This window comes from Conger conger, chromosome 4 (genome assembly GCF_963514075.1).
Source record: "Conger conger chromosome 4, fConCon1.1, whole genome shotgun sequence".
NCBI classification, from domain to species: domain Eukaryota; kingdom Metazoa; phylum Chordata; class Actinopteri; order Anguilliformes; family Congridae; genus Conger; species Conger conger.
Window position 1 is genome coordinate 4,553,540 of NC_083763.1, and position 18,397 is coordinate 4,571,936.

At 44.1% G+C, this 18,397-nt stretch overlaps 1 protein-coding gene across 1 annotated transcript in view; it reads right to left on the reverse strand.

The window, feature by feature from the left end:
- Window positions 1-16,984, reverse strand: part of LOC133125758 (WW domain binding protein VOPP1-like) — a 74,365-nt gene extending 57,381 nt beyond the window's left edge. The window contains exon 1 of the mRNA XM_061237334.1: window positions 15,940-16,984. Within this exon, the coding sequence (XP_061093318.1) occupies window positions 15,940-15,990 (51 nt within the window). The 5' untranslated portion in view covers window positions 15,991-16,984. The remainder of the gene's footprint in view (window positions 1-15,939) is intronic.
- Between the last annotated feature and the right edge of the window lie 1,413 nt (window positions 16,985-18,397).

Below are 18,397 nucleotides of genomic sequence, written 5' to 3' on the forward strand. Positions count from 1 at the left end.
TTCTTTCCAACACTGTGCAGTGGTAAGCTGTGCTACAGAGTGCGACAGCCAGGGGCAGGCTGGACCCTAAACGTGGACAACGCTCCTGGACCACTGGACCTCTGTACGAATACCGTACTTCCAAACTAGTACTACAGGAAAAGAGGTGAAAGCAGTGTTTCCAAATATTATGCGGCTGGCAGAATGATACTTGTCTGTTCCAAACAATTCCTACGATGCAGAAAGTTTACACTATGCACTGCCAAATTATGACAATCTGTTCAAACAGAGACCAGAATTTAATCAAATTTAATCAGAAAGTGATTAAAACATGAATTTTTATTTGATTTCAATTCATTTCCATTTTTATAAGCCCACACTGCTGCTACTTCAACTACTTCATTGCGATGATTAGTCATATTTAGCTTGCATTTGTAGATAACACAACTGCATTTTTCCACCTGCCACCCACTGCTTTGGAGAAACCTGTCACACCACTCAATAGCATTATAAAAATGTCCCATAGCACACAAAAACACACAAAAAGGTACAAATGCTTGTCGCTGGTGCAGTACCTTATACAGTAGGTACATTGAACTGCCAATATATAATTAATTTGTACCTTATTTGCTTGGAAAACGTACTCATTTGCACCCAAAGAGAACATTACTCTACTTTTGGTAATGAGGGGGAAAACTCGCCTCGACCACCACCGATGTGCAGCACCCACCTGGATGATGCACCGGCGGCCATTTTGTGGCCGAACGCTCCCCACACACCAGCTGAGGCAGAGAGGGAGACACAGTCTGTCTCTCCTGGGCCTATGGCCATGCCGGTGGCGCGGTGGGGCTTTCCCACAATGCACGCCTGCAGCGGACACAACGCCGCGTGTTTATCCCCGACGGGAGGGAGCGGGACGTCACCGTTCGAAGCCAGGCTGGTGGAGGGGTGGAGGGTACAAAGAGCCGTCTGTGTCGCTGCTGGAAGAGTGAACAATGGTGGGCAGAAGCACAGGCGGGGTTGGCAGAAAGGCCAAAGCCTTGCGCCAGCCAGGAAACTTTTTATCTGACGAAAACCAAACTTCCACCGTTTCTAACAAAAACAAGAAAATGCTGTTGCGCTCTGTCAACACGAGGAGCTGAAGTAGCACTGCCGGTGTGCAGAGCTAACAGTGTAGGACAGAGGAGAGAACGCTAAACACACACTGCGAAGACAAAACACGGAACTGTGAGTCCCTGAAGGCGCCGATTTATTCCAGCTCACATGACGCCAAACACAACTGTGTACCAAAAAGTAAAAAGAGCCAAAAAAAAACAGGCGTAAAATAAATAACCGCACTACTACTACTACCACGACTACTGTCTGTGCAGCTTGAAGACGGAAGTTCGTTCCACCACCGTGGAGGTCAGAACAGCAGAGACTCTGAGTGACCACCTTCAAGAACACCTCTTCAATCTGCACCTCTCCACGCCCCTCCCTACCTCCCTGTAAACCCTAACTGTTGTATTTACTTTACTTGTGTCATTAGGATAATACCTTTGCTAGTTTTCTTTGGCTAGGCAAGCTGTTTATTCATATATCCGATGATCAAATTGGCCCTAGTCCTTATCTTTGTTGTACCGGTAGCAGTTGAATTTGTATTTCCCTCTAGGGTCTTTCAGCGCACTTATCCCTGGTTATGGGTATGCACTTGTAATGTAATGTAATGTAAAAAATAAGGTGAACAAAAGCTTTGTTCTCACTCAGACCTTCATCAGTGCTGAAAGAAGCTTCCACACCGCTACACTAGAGCTACTCCACCGGGCGCGGACGAACAGGCGCAGAACACCGCAAGCCGAAACGTGGCCCCGCTTTCTTCCCACCCTATTACCTCCAGACAAAAACCTGAATCCATCACTGTCAGGGCAAACGAAATTACGGCATTCTAATAATGTTACACGGCACGGTTTTAATGACACAAAAGCCACGGATATTCACAATAATTTGCTGCTAATATATCATAGTCTGAAGGAAGACATATTACAATTAATTTTAATTTAACTACGGCCCCGTATATCATTTAAAACGTTTAATTCTATAATACGGCCAAGGCACAAAAGCAAAAGGGACAGCACCCAACTCCGTCTGCCGAGAAGGTATTGAATTTATTCGGGGAGCAACTGAGATGATTGAGAGATGAGCGCTTTCAAATCTTTCCGTTGAAAAACAAACACTTCTCGGTAAACAGTGCGCTATGCTAAACTGTGTGTGTGGTGAGACTTCATCCAAGCCACCTCGACAGTCCCATGACATCATTATCCTCAATCTGCATACTGATCTCGTTCCTGTACACAATAGAACATACAAGATACATCAAACATGGTTCGTTTGCAGTGACCGGAGAAAGATTGCAGAACAGTGGTTTTGGAGCAGAACAGGGTAGGGCGACGGTGCAAAATTTATGACTCTCTCCGTTTTGAAAACCCGGGGACCGGATTTCTTATCATTCTCCGTGTGGATAATTCCCTTTCTCACCACTGCAATGATTAGCATTGTAATGGAAATGAGGATGAGCTTTCTTTTTTAAATATGATTTAAATAAACAGTTTGTGAGTCTTCACAATAAATATGCAAACTCCACTGGGCAGAGACGAGCCTGGGAGCTGATACTGCCGCATAACAGTGCGTTCAGTATTTTAGCCCTGTAGCACGGGCAAGCTAAAGTACAACTGAGTCTTACATTGGAGAGAGGATTGAGGAGCAACAAAGCCTTGTGTTGCCAAATCTTGTACATGCACTACAAGAAAATAATATGTCAATTTCAACCAGTATTTTAGTCTCATATCTAGACTTTTTCTATCCTCTTTCTATATGTTTTTTTTTTACTAAATAATAACCAAATATTGCAGATGAGGTGAGACAGTTTGACTCATTTGCTAATAAGGAAAGAACATTACACTGGTCAAACAAAGAGTAAAACAGTGTGGTTTGACACTGACACACCTCAGTATTTACCTGCGATGTCAAATCAGTGAGATTAAAAATCATTCACTACATTTGTTTGAATACAGCCTGCATTGAAGTCAGCTGTATTCTATACAGGCCGGGATGGTGGTGCAGTGGGCAGCCTTGGCAGAGAGTCCACAAGGGTTTCCTCCCACAGTCTAAAGCAGGGGTCACCAACCTTTTTGAAACTGAGAGCTACTTCATGGGTACTGAGTCATACTAAGGGCTACCAGTTTGTTTTGTCACGCGCACAATACTGACCTTTGAACTAGAGTAGGTCAGAGTTCACCTAAACTTATCTAAACTTCATGTATAATAAACATATTTTTAAGATATTGTCATTTTTAAATCTATATAAATGCAAGTGTGATAAAAAAAAAATAGCAACAGAATAAAATTAAATTTTAGATGCAGCTCACTAGTGAGTTGTGCTATTTTTAGAACAGGCCTGCGGGCGACTCATGTGGTCCTTGGGGGCGAGTTGGTGCCCGCGGGCACCGTGTTGGTGACCCCTGAGTTAGAGAGTCTTGGTGTGAGTGTATGAGTGTAGGTATGAGGGAATGGTGTGTGTGCCCAGTGACACTGGCATGGGTGCATTCCTCACTCTCAGAAATAAAGTGACAGATGTGAATTTTTTTATTACATCACATCTTTTTATCCAGAGTGATGTACAGTTGATTAGACTAAGCAGGAGACCTGCTCCCCTGGAGCAGTGCAGGGTTAAGGGCCTTGCTCAAGGGCCCGACGGCTGTGCGGATCTTATTGCGGCTACACCGGGGATCGAACCCCCGAGCTCGTGGGTCCCAGTCATGTACCTTAACCACTACGCTACAGGCCACACGCCCACATTATTGTTCTTCAAGGATCGAATTTCCCAAATGCACCCTGAAAGTACAAATTAGTACCCAAGGGCTGCGGACATATAACTAATTTGCTTCATTATTTAGAAGGAAATGGGTCTGTAAACAGAAGAGACATTCTCTCTCTCTCTCTCTCTCTCTCTCTCTCTCTCTCTTTCAAGCAGATTGGGGAACGCTGTCTCTAAATCCTTAAATCCTGCCAGGAAGGTACACATCTGTTCCTTTGGGGTTTTTTTCTCTCCCATCCTCCTGCTCCCAGTGGAAGGGAAACAGCAAACAGCTGAGAGGAGAGGGAAAATGCTAATACGATCTTCCAGTTTCCTTCCAGTATTCCATCCATCCATCCATTAACTTAACCCGCTTATCCTGAACAGGGTCGCAGGGGGGCTTGAGCCTATCCCAGCATACATTTGGCGGAAAGGCAGGAATACACCCTGGACAGGTCGGCAGTCCATCGCAGGGCACACACACCATTCACTCACAAACCCATACCCACAGGCAGTTTAGACTCTCCAATCAGTCTAACCTGCATGTCTTTGGACTGCGGGAGGAAACCGGAGTACCCGGAGGAAACCCACGCAGACACGAGGAGAACATGCAAACTCCACACAGAGAGGCCCCGGCCGACGGGGATTCAAACCCAGGACCTCCTTGCTGTGAGGCGGCAGTGCTACCCACTGCACCATCCCTACCGCCCCTTTAGTATTCTTCCTTTACCAACATGAGATCGCCATCAGACCGCACCGGGACAGATGAAAAAGTCTAACATTTCCTAGTTGAAATGGAAATTTAGGTCAGAGCCTTAAGTGTTGAGTCTTTCAAACAGCCTCCAAGATCTACCGTGTGAAATCTCAGGCCTATCCTCACATTATGTTGCATTACAGGTATTTGGTAGCCACTGTTATCCAGAGCGATGTACAACACAGTGCATAACCAGGGACAATGGCGCTGAAAGCCTTAGAGGGAAGTGCACTTCCAAGTGCTAGATGTGACTACACAGGTAAGGACCTGGACCCTGTAGATTCATCTGTTGAGAACAAACAAACAAACAAACAAAAGCAGCAGTGAAACAGACTTTAACAGACGTTAAGTGTTATAACTATGATGCATATCATACTAAATTAACTCAGCTAAATACAGCAATACCAGCTCAAACAGCTTGAAAAATGAGTCGGTTAAACTGGTCATGAAGCTGGTCTAGCTGGGTATGAGCTGGTCAACCAGCTAGTACTGGTAGCGTGTCTGAGATAGCAGCTGGTCAAGCAGCTACCAGCTGTTTCAGAACGTAGCTTGAGCTGGGATGTCAAGCTGGGAGCTGGTCTGAATTGGTCAACCAGCTAAACCATGTCGAGCTGGGAGCTGGTCTGAACTGGTCAACCAGCTAAACCACGTCGAGCTGGGAGCTGGTCTGAACTGGTCAACCAGCTAAACCATGTTGAGCTGGGAGCTCTGTCTGTGTTTTTTTCTGGAGGGTATGTAGCTAATTAGGAATCGCAGGGAGGCACTTCACTAGAAACGTGCCTTCACGTGTACCCTGCAGTGTTGCCATTCCTCCTTTCACCTATCTCGCGGGCGGGATGCTATTTCGGGGTGCAGAGAGAACGCTTTGCTTTCCACTCTGCTCGGTTCTTGAAGCCGTCTGTTGGAATTTCACAGTTGGGCCGACAAATGTAGTCTGTTCGGAAAAACATGAACCACCCCCCCCCCCCCCCCCCCCCCAGCTAAGTGAGTCACCGAAGAACCATATTCAACCATGCTGAAACCTACAGTACAAAAGACATTCAAATAAAGAGAGAACATTATTCTGCTCGTTTTGTCATCCAAGATGCCCGGGAGGATATATTTTGTAATGTTATATTTCCCAACAGGTACAATTACATCATCAGTTCAACCTCCTGGCTGAAGAATTGTGCTAATTGGCAAATCCAAAGAACTGGAACAAAATACTGGGGTGGACTTTTACTTTCTGGTAAGGATCAATGGGCGGGATCTCCATGGATGCACCGCAGAACTCTTCCCCCAGTGAATCTGCTGTCTGACACAATCAGTGCCTCGGCCTGTGACCCAGGAAAATCGCACCCAACTCAATCAGATGCCCACTTCTACCGGCCAGTCTGGGAGGAATATACACCACCGCCGCAACTGGAGATCAAACATCGCAAGAAGCAGAGATGAGATTAACGATGACGCCGTGCACATGTTTCAGGCCTTCTAAAAATACACTGGAATGAATTCCAAGCAAACAGCAGGTCTACGTGATGACTAAAATATCTATAACAGGGATGGTCCTGGATTTCAGATCAACTTCTGCTCTTAATTTAATTAGCCCAATCATTTACATGATCTGTCATTTATAGCCACGTTCTGTGATATAAACAGCAGCTGATAAATGTTCTTGGAGGAATTTTATTGTGGTTTAATATTACGAGTGAATCAGTCAGGGTGCATATGGCTTATTAGCTGACTGGTGGCAGCAAAATCCTGCATACACACCGGTGCTCCAGGACTGGGAGCTGCCCATCCCTGCTATAATCCTGCATACACACCGGCCCTCCAGGACTGGGAGCTGCCCATCCCTGCTATCATCCTGCATACACACCGGCCCTCCAGGACTGGAGTTGATATCCCTGATCCATAATTTGGAGCTGAGTCACAATAAAAGTGATATTTCACACCGAGCGGCACAAAACCACTCCAATTATCCCTTCACGCCCCCCCAACCATTCTCATGACGTCCATAAACCTTACTGTGCATGCTGGAGAAGCTACAGGCAGCCAATAAATCCAGCCCAATACATATATATATATATACAGACACACACGCTGTAACCGAACCAAAGAAAGCTCTCATTCCCAAAGTGTTTGGGGCGTAACATTTGTTCTCACACCCGGAGACGGACGCCGCGCGGAAAATGGATTAACCGCGTGGCCCTTTGTTTTTGCAACAGCGTCCCCCCCCCCCTCCCCCCACCACCACCACGAGGCCGGGAAAATCAATATTTCAAACCGCGGGGATGTCGATTCTATTAGCAGACACACAAACAAATCTGCCGCGGAGCGTTTCCCGGGGCCCCCCCCGGCAGACTGTCGGTGGCCGGCCCTGGGAGTGGTGGGGGGGGGGCGGTAATCCCTCAAAGGGAACGCTCCCGAGATTCGCCAGGCCCACCACACTCCCTTCGCCTTAAGGCACCCCGCTCCCCTCAGCCCAGAGCTCTGCTCACAGACGAGCTGCTGAACGTGGAACGCAATTCCGGCTTACAGCAGGGTAATGCCATCGGCTTTGAATGCCAGTGTGTGTGTGCAACAGGAGTGGACTGCATTACCCAGACCCAGGTTAGTTTCCCAAAAGGAACAGAGCAACTGTGATGCTGGAAGACAAATATTATTTTCCTTTTCTAGAAAATTAGGGTATTTGAGTATTTGTTTGAGTGTGTACTTACTTTATTGGTATTACACAAATTGATATCCCACGGAAAAGTGTAAGCTATTCTGAATGTACGCCCAATACACAGTAAATGGGCGTTTTGGTAGGATTGTGGTCCAGAAAGAGTTCTTACAGCACTGTCTTACAGCTTAAGCTTAGTGTCCTGAATATACAGCATTTTACAGCAATGAATTGCTAATTAGTACAATTAGGGAGTTCGGGGAAAAATTCAGATGCTTTCCGATTGTCTCTCAACACAGCTTCAGAAGTCATCTATTCAAAACGAGGGGATTCAACACGAGGAAAATGTCACCGTCTCGCTCATACCAGTTTCCATTATTGTGATATAATGGGAGATAATCCTGACCACAAATGAAAATGTAACACTGGATCCAAATGGTGAATTAATTTGGACGGCCATGCCATCCCGTATAACCTGAATAGGCTTTCGGACCGGATAGATAGTCGCCAGGGTCGTTCAGGGAATTCCGTTTTTTTAATGCAACCGCCTCTCGTAGACCATCTGAAAATGTAATCCGCCCCCACACCACACAGGCACAAGCTGTTACAGGAGTGAATGATTACTACCGCATACACTATACGCCACTATACACAGAGTACTATTGGCTAATATTAGGGAACGCCCCCTATTATATAAGCTACCATTGATCCATACAAGTACAACACCATTCAGAATAAACTTACCCGCTTACCAGTAGACTACAACTGGCCACCACTTCAATGATGATCATTGTATGACCGAAACTCGACACTCGTTACGTTACGTTACGTTATTGGCATTTGGCAGACGCTCTTATCCAGAGCGACGTACAGTTGATTAGACTAAGCAGGAGACAATCTTCCCCTGGAGCAATTCAGGGTTAAGGGCCTTGCTCAAGGGCCCAACGGCTGTGCGGATCTTATTGTGGCTACACCGGGATTAGAACCCCCAACCTTGCGTATCCCAGTCATTTACCTTAACCACTACGCTACAGGCCGCCTCTCATTTTAATCGTAAAATTGCACTCACACTCGGACAGGCAGCCGTCTCCTAACCCTCGAATCCCAACTTTTCATTAAGTGGCCGAACGCACACAGACCAACGGCTGCCCGGCGTGCGTGCACTCTGGTGATGTACAGACAGGCGAAACGGCAAAATAACGAGCCAGCTTCTACATGCCCGCTGGTCTGTAGGAAAGCTGCTGAGGACTGTAAATTGTCTGTAAATGAGCACCAGTGGAAACCACTCACTCATTCGTTAGCAGTGAGCAGCTGTCCCACAGTAAGGGCCATACCTCTTGCACACTTAAAGGTGCAGGTTGTAGCCCAGTGGCTAAGGTATAGTATAAGACTGGGACCCGGAAGGTTGGTGGTTCAAGCCCCGGTGTAGCCATGATAAGATCCGCACAGCTGCTGGGCCCTTGAGCGAGGCCCTTAGCCCCGCACTGCTCCTGGGGGGGATTGCCCCTGCTCAGTCTAATCAACTGTATGTCGCTTTGGATAAAGGCGACAACTACATAACAAATTGTTATTGATATTTTTATTCTTGTTGACAGTGGTAACAAGGGGAGTTGAATATTCTGTTCAGCCCTTGTCTTCAAGCAAATGTTTTCAAGCCTGCATTCAAATTTTATATAGATATAGATATAGATATTTATATAGATCATTACATTTATATAGCGCTTTTATGGACACTCAGAGCACTTTACAGTGATGAGGGGGAAACTCTCCTCATCCACCACCAATGTGTAGCACCCACCTGGGTGATGCACGGCTGCCATTTTGTGCCAGAACGTTCACCACACACACCAGCTGAGGTGGAGAGGGAGAGGGCAGTGTTCTTGCCAATTGAATCAGGGGATGATTAGGTGGCAGGTTGAAAGAGCCAGGATTGTGAATTTATCCAGGAAACTGGGGAACCCCCCTACTCTTTGCGAAGAGTGTCATGGGTTCTTTACTGTCCACACTGAGTCAGGACCTTGGCTTAATGTCTCAGCCCGAAAGATGGATGCATTTTATGACTTGACTGCTCGCAACAGGCCAGTTTAAATGAGAATACTAGCCAGGAAATCCAGTTGCCTAGCGACTAAACTTTAGCTTGTGGAAGGATACTCCACACAGGTTTAAGGTTCTGCACTTAAAATGGTCTTGTCTTATATTATGTGTTCATGGATTTATGCTTTATAAAAGCCATATGGAGCTCAAACGCGTCTTACATTGTCAATATCGCCACAGGGGTTGCCAGCAATTTTTGGTCTATGCTGTGCCAAACAGCCTATTCGTAATATCGCATTGTACATTAACTTTTGAACGGCTGTGTATACTGTTGCACAGTGGAAGTACAGTGGACTTTTGTTCGGTAGTAAGCAAAGCCAACTCAGTACTGTTGTGTAGGTCAAAACACAGCGTGTAAAGTAACTATACTTGGCTAATATACAACCTGTGAACTTTCCAGACTCAGAGAAGTAGTGGCAGAATGGCACAGCAAAGGTAATTTGAGGGCAAAAAAGGATAATATTTGTAAAAGGAGCGCTAACAGAGCATTAGCCTGGGGTATTAGCCTAATAGCTTTCAAGCTTGTACATTTACAAATAGCCGGTCCTTCCCATTAAATGCTCGACACACTCATTCCCTTGACCACAGCTGAGTCATTCGAAAGGATTTTCCATTTTTTTGTATTTCTTTCGCAAGTGGAACACAGGGGTCCTATTAGTTTGCAACAACTGCCTAATCGCAATACAAAAACGGTATGGTGCGGTACGCCAAATTCTCAAGAGTGGTGAGGGTGAGAAGGATTGTGACTCTAAAAATAATAAAATAATAAAATTGCCATGAAGGTGTGAATCGAATAAAGATGTAACGACGTTACAGAGACAACATCCAATCCGTTTAAAAATGATCAAAATACTAAATAGAAATGACATTAATGGCATTCGGCAGACGCTCTCATCCAGAGCGATGTAGAACAAAGTGTAAAGTGCAGACCCATAACCAGGGATAAGTGCGCTGAAAGGCCCCAGAGGGAAGTACAATTTCAACTGCTTTCAAATGTCTTCAGAAGACTGAGTTCAGTAGAAATACCTATTCACGACTGTGGAGGTTCAAAAGAGATTATCAATTGTCATGACAATTGTTATAACAAACATGCAGATGATAGAAATATGGATTTATAGATAAAATAAGAAAGGAGGTGAGAGATGCAGTCGAGCTTTTTGGAGAGGTGGTGCAAGGGGTGAATTTTCTCACTTCCTGAATTGCACCGCCAGTGTACAACATTGTATTAGAATATTGTAATTAGGTTCCTTTTCTCAACTTGACGATGAAAATAATTTTGAAAATATTGGAAGTTGATGTCCTTGCACTATGTGGTTATATTTTTGTAAAACATACATACAATATTAACTATGAGAATAAATAAATACATATAAAAAAATATATATATCTCCAAAGAAGTTCAGAAAATCCTGTACCTTACAATATTTGGATAATTTTCATACATCCAGCAACAGTAATGTGAGGCAGCTCTATATTTTTATGAGCAGCACAAGAGGAGTAACTTTTGCAATTCCCTTACCAATTTGCCCGCGAACTGATATTCATGAATAACAATCCAGCCAAATCTGAAATAACATCAGAATAAAATTACAATTTACATTTTAATTCAACATCCTGACACTGGGTGGATGGCACAATGAGATTCAAGGGTTCCGGAAAGGGCCCTGAGAAATATTTGCCAAGATGAGCGTGACTTCATGACGAGCTTTGCATAAATGGAGTCAGTTGGGTGAAGGGGCCAGGGACCTGAGATTCGGGTCAGAGCAGAACTAATAAATAAATGCCATTGGATGCCATAGGATCACTGGCATATTACAATGCACCCTTATCTCAATATGGGCTACGAGAACTTAAGAGTTAAAATTAGCTCTAATAAAAAGCAGCTTTGATTTCATTACATTGAAAACTGCTCGGAAAAGGTCTGCTCTGCTTGCATAATGTTGAATATCCCGCAGCTTCTAGACACAAAGGTCTAATTTACTCTCAGGAGGCCATTTTGTTGACGACAGATCAATATGTGAGTGAGTGAGTGAGTGAGTCAAGTGAGTTTTTTAAAATTATTTCCAGATGGGAGATATTATATAGATATGAAGTATAGATTATTGGGTTATTCTTCAGTCCTGCAGTGCAATCAATGACTGAACTATTTTTAACTATACTCTTTATGTACATATATGTGCTATCCTCACAAAGCTTGTATAGAAACTGATGTTAAATCATATATAAAAATTATAGCTGGTCCATTACTGGTCATTATCTGGCGGCTTAAATTGGTTTAATGCTACATAGAAATTAGGTGAGACACTTATTTTCTGTGAAAAGGTTATGTTTATCACTATGCCACAATGTAAGGAAGGAGGACGTGACAACAGGAGCTGAACTATTATTATTATTATTATTATAATTAGTGTGAGTGAATGGTGTGTGTGCCCTGCGATGGACTGGCGACCTGTCCAGGGTGTATTCCTGCCTTTCGCCCAATGTATGCTGGGATAGGCTCCAGCCCCCCTGTGACCCTGTTCAGGATAAGCGGGTTAAGATAATAGATGGATGTTTATGTATTTATTTATTATCAGCTTTAGCTTTAGAAACTGCACGTGTATGGAGTGCGGTTTGATTGGTATGACCTTCCAGGAGGTAATGTGGCTAGCTGTTTTAACCAGGCACGAGCTACAACATGCACCATACATCAGATAAAACGTTTAACTGGTTAATCGTCAGGCGGCACGGATGGTGCAGTGGGTAGCACTGCCGCCTCACAGCAAGGAGGTCCTGGGTTCGAATCCCCGTCGGCCGGGGCCTCTCTGTGCGGAGTTTGCATGTTCTCCCCGTGTTTGCGTGGGTTTCCTCCGGGTACTCCGGTTTCCTCCCACAGTCCAAAGACATGCAGGTTAGGCTGATTGGAGAGTCTAAATTGCCCATAGGTATGAGTGTGTGAGTGAATGGTGTGTGTGCCCTGTGATGGACTGGCGACCTGTCCAGGGTGTATTCCTGCCTTTCGCCCAATGTATGCTGGGATAGGCTCCAGCCCCCCTGCGACCCTGTTCAGGATAAGCGGGTTCAGATAATGGATGGATGGATGGATGGTTAATCGTCATTCAGGACACCACAAAACACCTGCTGTAGATATTGTTCTATTGCACCACCGTTTTCAGACCACACCTTCTCAATTTTTTGGACTTCTCTTCAGTCTTAAAGAGTAACTGCACTCGCTGTTTCAGCCTGATCACATCTTTAAAACTTTGCATGCAGCAGAACACACATTTTGAGCAATTAAGCCAAACTGATATTATTTAATTAATAAATAAATAAAGTAATGGGATGGATTAAAATGTTACACTATAAAGTAGGCATGTATAAACATGTATACAGCTAAAAAAATGTATCAAGTGTGTAATTAACGTTTAAAGAGCTTGAGGGTTTCTTTGACTGACCCCGAAACAACCTGAGTCTGCTTTGATTGAACCGAATGTGCCGTCAATCGAGTTAAGCGAGTGTGATTTGAATATAGCGGTGTGTCCCTGTTTCTGTGGCTGAGGGCCAGCTGGCTGTCAGTCAAATCGCCTGGATCAGGTGCAAGACCATAGTGTGTGCCAGCTACACCCACTCAATCTCCCATTCTAAGTGCACAGTAGAAACCCTGCTGAAAAAAAACAGCTCAAACAAGGCTTTGAAATGGCTGTTAGCTGGTTGACCAGTTCAGACCAGCTCCATACTTAACATGGTTTTGACCAGCTCAAGTTATGTTTTGAAACAGCTGGTAGCTGGTTGACCAGTTAAGACCAGCTCCATACTTAACATGGTTTGACCAGCTCAAGCTATGTTTTGAAACAGCTGGTAGCTGGTTGACCAGTTAAGACCAGCTCCATACTTAACATGGTTTGACCAGCTCAAGCTAGGTTTTGAAACAGCTGGTAACTGGTTGACCAGTTCAGACCAGCTCCATACTTAACATGGTTTGACCAGCTCAAGCTAGGTTTTGAAACAGCTGGTTGACCAGTTAAGACCAGCTCCATACTTAACATGGTTTGACCAGCTCAAGCTATGTTTTGAAACAGCTGGTAGCTGGTTGACCAGTTAAGACCAGCTCCATACTTAACATGGTTTGACCAGCTCAAGCTAGGTTTTGAAACAGCTGGTAACTGGTTGACCAGTTCAGACCAGCTCCATACTTAACATGGTTTGACCAGCTCAAGCTATGCTTTGAAACAGCTGGCCGCTGGTCATTTCAAACTGGATTTTACACCTGGGAATGCAGCAAGAATGACTGTGTTAACAGCATCAGGTGCAGTAGGACTTCCCTGGGAAGTGAATCCTGACCAGACCTGGGTCAAGCACGTAATAGTTTTGGATTCAAATACTTTTCTGTTCTCAATTGTTATTGCCTGGTGCAACTGAGCTAAACAATAGGACCGGAAGGCGGGGTGTCGTTGAGAGTATTTCATTAGGTTCCCATCCCCCCCCCCCCCCCAAAAAAAAAAATAGGGAAGCTTCAGTATCCATAATAAAATAAAATAAAATAGTTCTCTGTTGTTCTGTAAGACTTTCCCTCTGGTCAAGCAAGAAACTGTGGATTGTTTCTGACGATTTCACAGCATATCATATGAACTACTGTACTACCCAAAACAGACTAGAAAGTGCTTGGATCATTACCGTCCCAAGTACGCCGAGCTTAGCCGCTATTGTTCACAAAACCTATTTGACATGAAATCTTCCAATACAAATAAAGGGTGTATAAACAAAATGAATGCATTTGTAGAGAGAGGTAGAGATAGAGAGAAAGAAGGGGGGAGGGGGTAAATATCCATTTGTGCTTTAATTGGCTAGAAGCCTGCTTTGATTAATGGTGCATTTACACACCTCAAAGACTCCCATCTGCATATCATAATTTCCGACAGTAAAGCTTGTAAAAAAGCACTGACTGCCAAACAGTTCATCTTTCCACGCCGTACTGCTTCAGAATGGTTAACTGCTCCGGGAGCCATGTTTACTTATAGCACAACAAAAACAGACAGTCTACAGCGAGCAACGGTCCCATAAACAAACCTGCGCTTTATTGAAATGGCTCCTTCCCTCAAAAATAAAACAGAAGAGGTACGCCATCAGTTAAGTAAATTTAGTAGCACTTTCACACAGTGGAGGAGGGTGGACACGTTGGCGACTGCTTCGGTTCCAAATAGCATGTTAAAAAAACATGAATATAGGCTGGAAATAGAAGGCCTTCTCTATCTGACATGGAATAACTACTGCGAGGCCAGGTCTGTGTCTCTTCTATTGGAATAACTTAAAAGTGACAGCATACATTTCAAACATCCAACACTGTCGATTATGTCAACGACAACTACTCTCCTACCAGTCCCTGCTAGAAGCATATTGTAGTGCATAGGCATGCTTGCGAACGACCGGGTGGCACAACATTAGTGTTTTCAATGCTGAAACAATTGTCATTTGAATCAACTTTAAATAGCAACGAACAGTTCGGAATGTATTTGAACTCAATTTTAGCGGCATCCAGCCGTTCAGAAGTCAGAGTCCATACACTGCCGACGTGTGATCGAGGCTGACACACAAATGACGTTACAAGAGCGATTCTCCGCTTTATCCTGTGTTGAGCTTTTGTTCATCACTCACGGAATAGGCCTACACGAGTACAAGGCGAGAAGGATTTATTACAGAATTATCGAGGCTTAGCTTGGCTTTCATATTTGAATAAATACCACTCAAGAGCAATGACAGAGAGCTTCCATTGTCCGTGTCAAATTATGTAAACCGCTATAGCATAGCTGTCTTCTCACTATTAGCCGTCTTAGCTCATCTGGCAGCAAGTTACTCACCCTAATTTACTATTCAAAGACAACTATTTGATTGTAACGTAAACGTGCTTCGCATTACGGGAATCAAACTGGATCTTTGTTTCGCCAGAATTAGTGTAAATGGACTGCAAGACAACTTGAAATAATGGCATTTAAAAGATGAACTTGCAATTATGCGTTAACAAGGGCTACAGAAAGTGTCATTTGTGGTCAACGATTTCTGAAAGCGTCCGCGCTCTTTCATAATCATGTCCTACTTGATTTTACGAGAATAAACTGTATTATACTTTTAGCTTTCTGCTTATACTACGATTGTATTGCCACCAAGAAACAATCATTTGAACACAAAAACACGACTTTCACGTAGAAGGGTAATGAGAAGGGCTATCCTGAACTTTTCACAGAGTTATTGATGCCATTAGCTTGCTGCCCAAATCTGAACCTAATGTTGCTCTGTAGCCTATAACCAGTGACGTTTCACCAGAGCAGTGTATGCAACCTTCCTTTAAATATTCTCAAATATGCATGTTTGTCTTGGAATATATTGTCATGAAAAAACTGAGGAAGGTAAAAACTCAATTGCATCATATGGGGTTCTGTAGGTGGCTTGCTACCAGCATAGTTTCTGTGTAGGCTAAATATTATTTGAGAAACCCAACAGTAATACAGTTCAGCATCACCTTACCACCACAAAAAAACTAAAACAAAACAAAAAAACAGTAACTTAACACGTACTGTACAACGTAAACAGCGATTTCATACGAGTATTTCTCCAAACACAACCCACTGTACTGTACGTACGGCTGAATATGCTGGCACTCACCTCTAAAAATATCCAGAGCGTCACGATAATCCCAGACAGTTCCGTCTTCATTTCTCTTTTGTTCTTTGGCAACTCCGCACAAAGAGTAATAATTATGATTCTATATCACAATATAGACTTCATATCGCGCGGGAGGAGCGCAATATTGGCGAGCAAAACGGCGTCTTCCTGCGCGCATCCGTTCGTGTTCAGAGTAGGAAAACAAAAACGCGACACCACGTAGGCTATCCCCGCTGTCAGCGTGGAATTATGTTCTGGCTCTAGTTAATACTACGGCTCTTGAAATCCCCCACTTAGGTCAAACATATTTAAAGGGATTTATTAAAAATAGCGCGGTCACCGAGAACATACCTCTCTGACCGCATTAAACAGGAAAAACCTCCCGGGTCCCAAACACAAAGAGAACAACGGTGTATAATTTACAAATCCACGCCCATTGTCTGGGAATTATCTCCGAAGATGGAAAGCGGCAGTCAGAGGACAGGAACAGCTGAGCGACCGGGCGGAGGTGAACTCCAGAGGAACTCTCCTGGCGTCTTCACTGAATCCAAATTTAACGGCAGCGTCTCTCCCCACCAACCAAAGCGACCGTCATTATGCAAACTGAAATGCAGAGAGCGGTGCACCAGGCTTCATAACAGGGATCCGCAACCCCGGTCCCGGACGCGCACATGTTCCGCAGACGCGTTCTCTATTAATCGCTACAAGGCACGAGACCTGTTTGTTTGCACACTTACTGTCCCCACAAGCTTTCAATTGTCCGTCTGTAGGCTACTTTACAAAAGTTAAAGTTTTGACCTTGTGTGCCCATCAAAAACATACCCAGCAACAGTCCAGTATAGTTTATTTACAATACCTCCTTTTCTATTGTAAAGACATATGCTGGTGTTCATATTACATTATATTACATCTGGTATGTGTCTAGGGCATGTTTGCAAATAATAAAAATTCTAATATCTTTCTGATTGCAATCTATGTCCATCTGCTGTGAGTCCGCCTAACTCACATGTTATCTGTTTTAACATGTCAGGTCAAGCACACACACACACACACACACACACACACACACACACACACACACACACACACACACACTTAATAAAGTAACAGATTAAACCTTAGTACCTTAGTCCTCCCTCCTGATTTCCTCCCTCCCCCCACTCACCCCTTCGGATATCCCTCTTGTTTAACCCTTAATTCAAATATATATATATATTTTAAATTGCTCTTATGATGACTGTCTTTTTGTTTAGAACAGCTCTTCATGCGTATTTTACTAGTTATGGATTTGATGCTTTTAACCGGTGGAAGAACCTATGCACTCGTAAATCGCTTTGGATTAAAAGCGTCTGCCAAATGACTGATATGTAAATGTGAATGTAACACCCTTACAAGGTCTCTGGGATTTCCCATGGTCAGAGGTCTAAAAACAGACTGTGGAAACTTGTCTGTTTGGTATGCTTGGCTGGCGACCTGAACAAGTCCCCAGCATGCCACAGTGGAGCTGGCTCTCCTGCCGCTGCTGGGATTGGTGTCCGTATCAATCAGAGGAATGTGCACTGAATCCAGCTTAATGCACCATCCAGGAAACGGGATCGGATGACATTTCAAAACGCCGAACTCCTGCGACCCCTGTCTTTGACGCCTGTTCAAACGGAGGACGCTGTACCTGGTGTTAAATTAAAAGTATGCAGGGATAAAAAAAAATTCCAAGCACTTCTGATCCTGTTTGAGAGGCTTTCCCCCCGGACTGTACTGTAGGAATGCCGTGATCAATGACGCGGAATGATTATACATTAGTAACAGAAAATACAGCAGCGGAAACATCAAGTCAAAGTGAGAAAATCAGATTCTCCTCCTTCCCTCTTTAGTAGGCAGGTTTTACGGATGAATGGAATCAGATTGCCATTTGTATTCGCTCGAACGAGCAGAGAATGTGGTGCCATTCAACTGAAGTCACCTGTAACACGGAAAGCTGTGAGTATGGACTGTCTCTCGTGTTAAGGGCGAAGAAAGAAGCCTCCCTCTCAATGTCTGAATCTTTTCTCCTTGCCATCGAGTTGTGTGCCGGGAGAATACTCAAAATTGTTTTCACAGATCTGTTGTTTTCTCAGTGTGAGAAGACTGATGCAGAATCCAAAAATAAACCCCCTAAAAATCTGAATCTCCACATTTGGCGGATTGAAGTGCTGTGGATTGAATGATTTTGTCGTCACACGTTCCCGGCATTGCCGTGGGATTTAGTGGAAAATGTAGCAAATTATATTATTGGTTAAGCTGGGACAACCGACTTTCACATTGTTATCTTTGGCTATGGCTTTGGCTATATCTTCTTTGTGGCACATGTCATATATTTGCTTGTCACTATCAATTCTAAAAGAGTGACTTCATGTCACATTTCACGGTTTGAGTTTGGGCAACTGCAAAACAGTAATGGCATCTTTTATCTCTGAAGTGG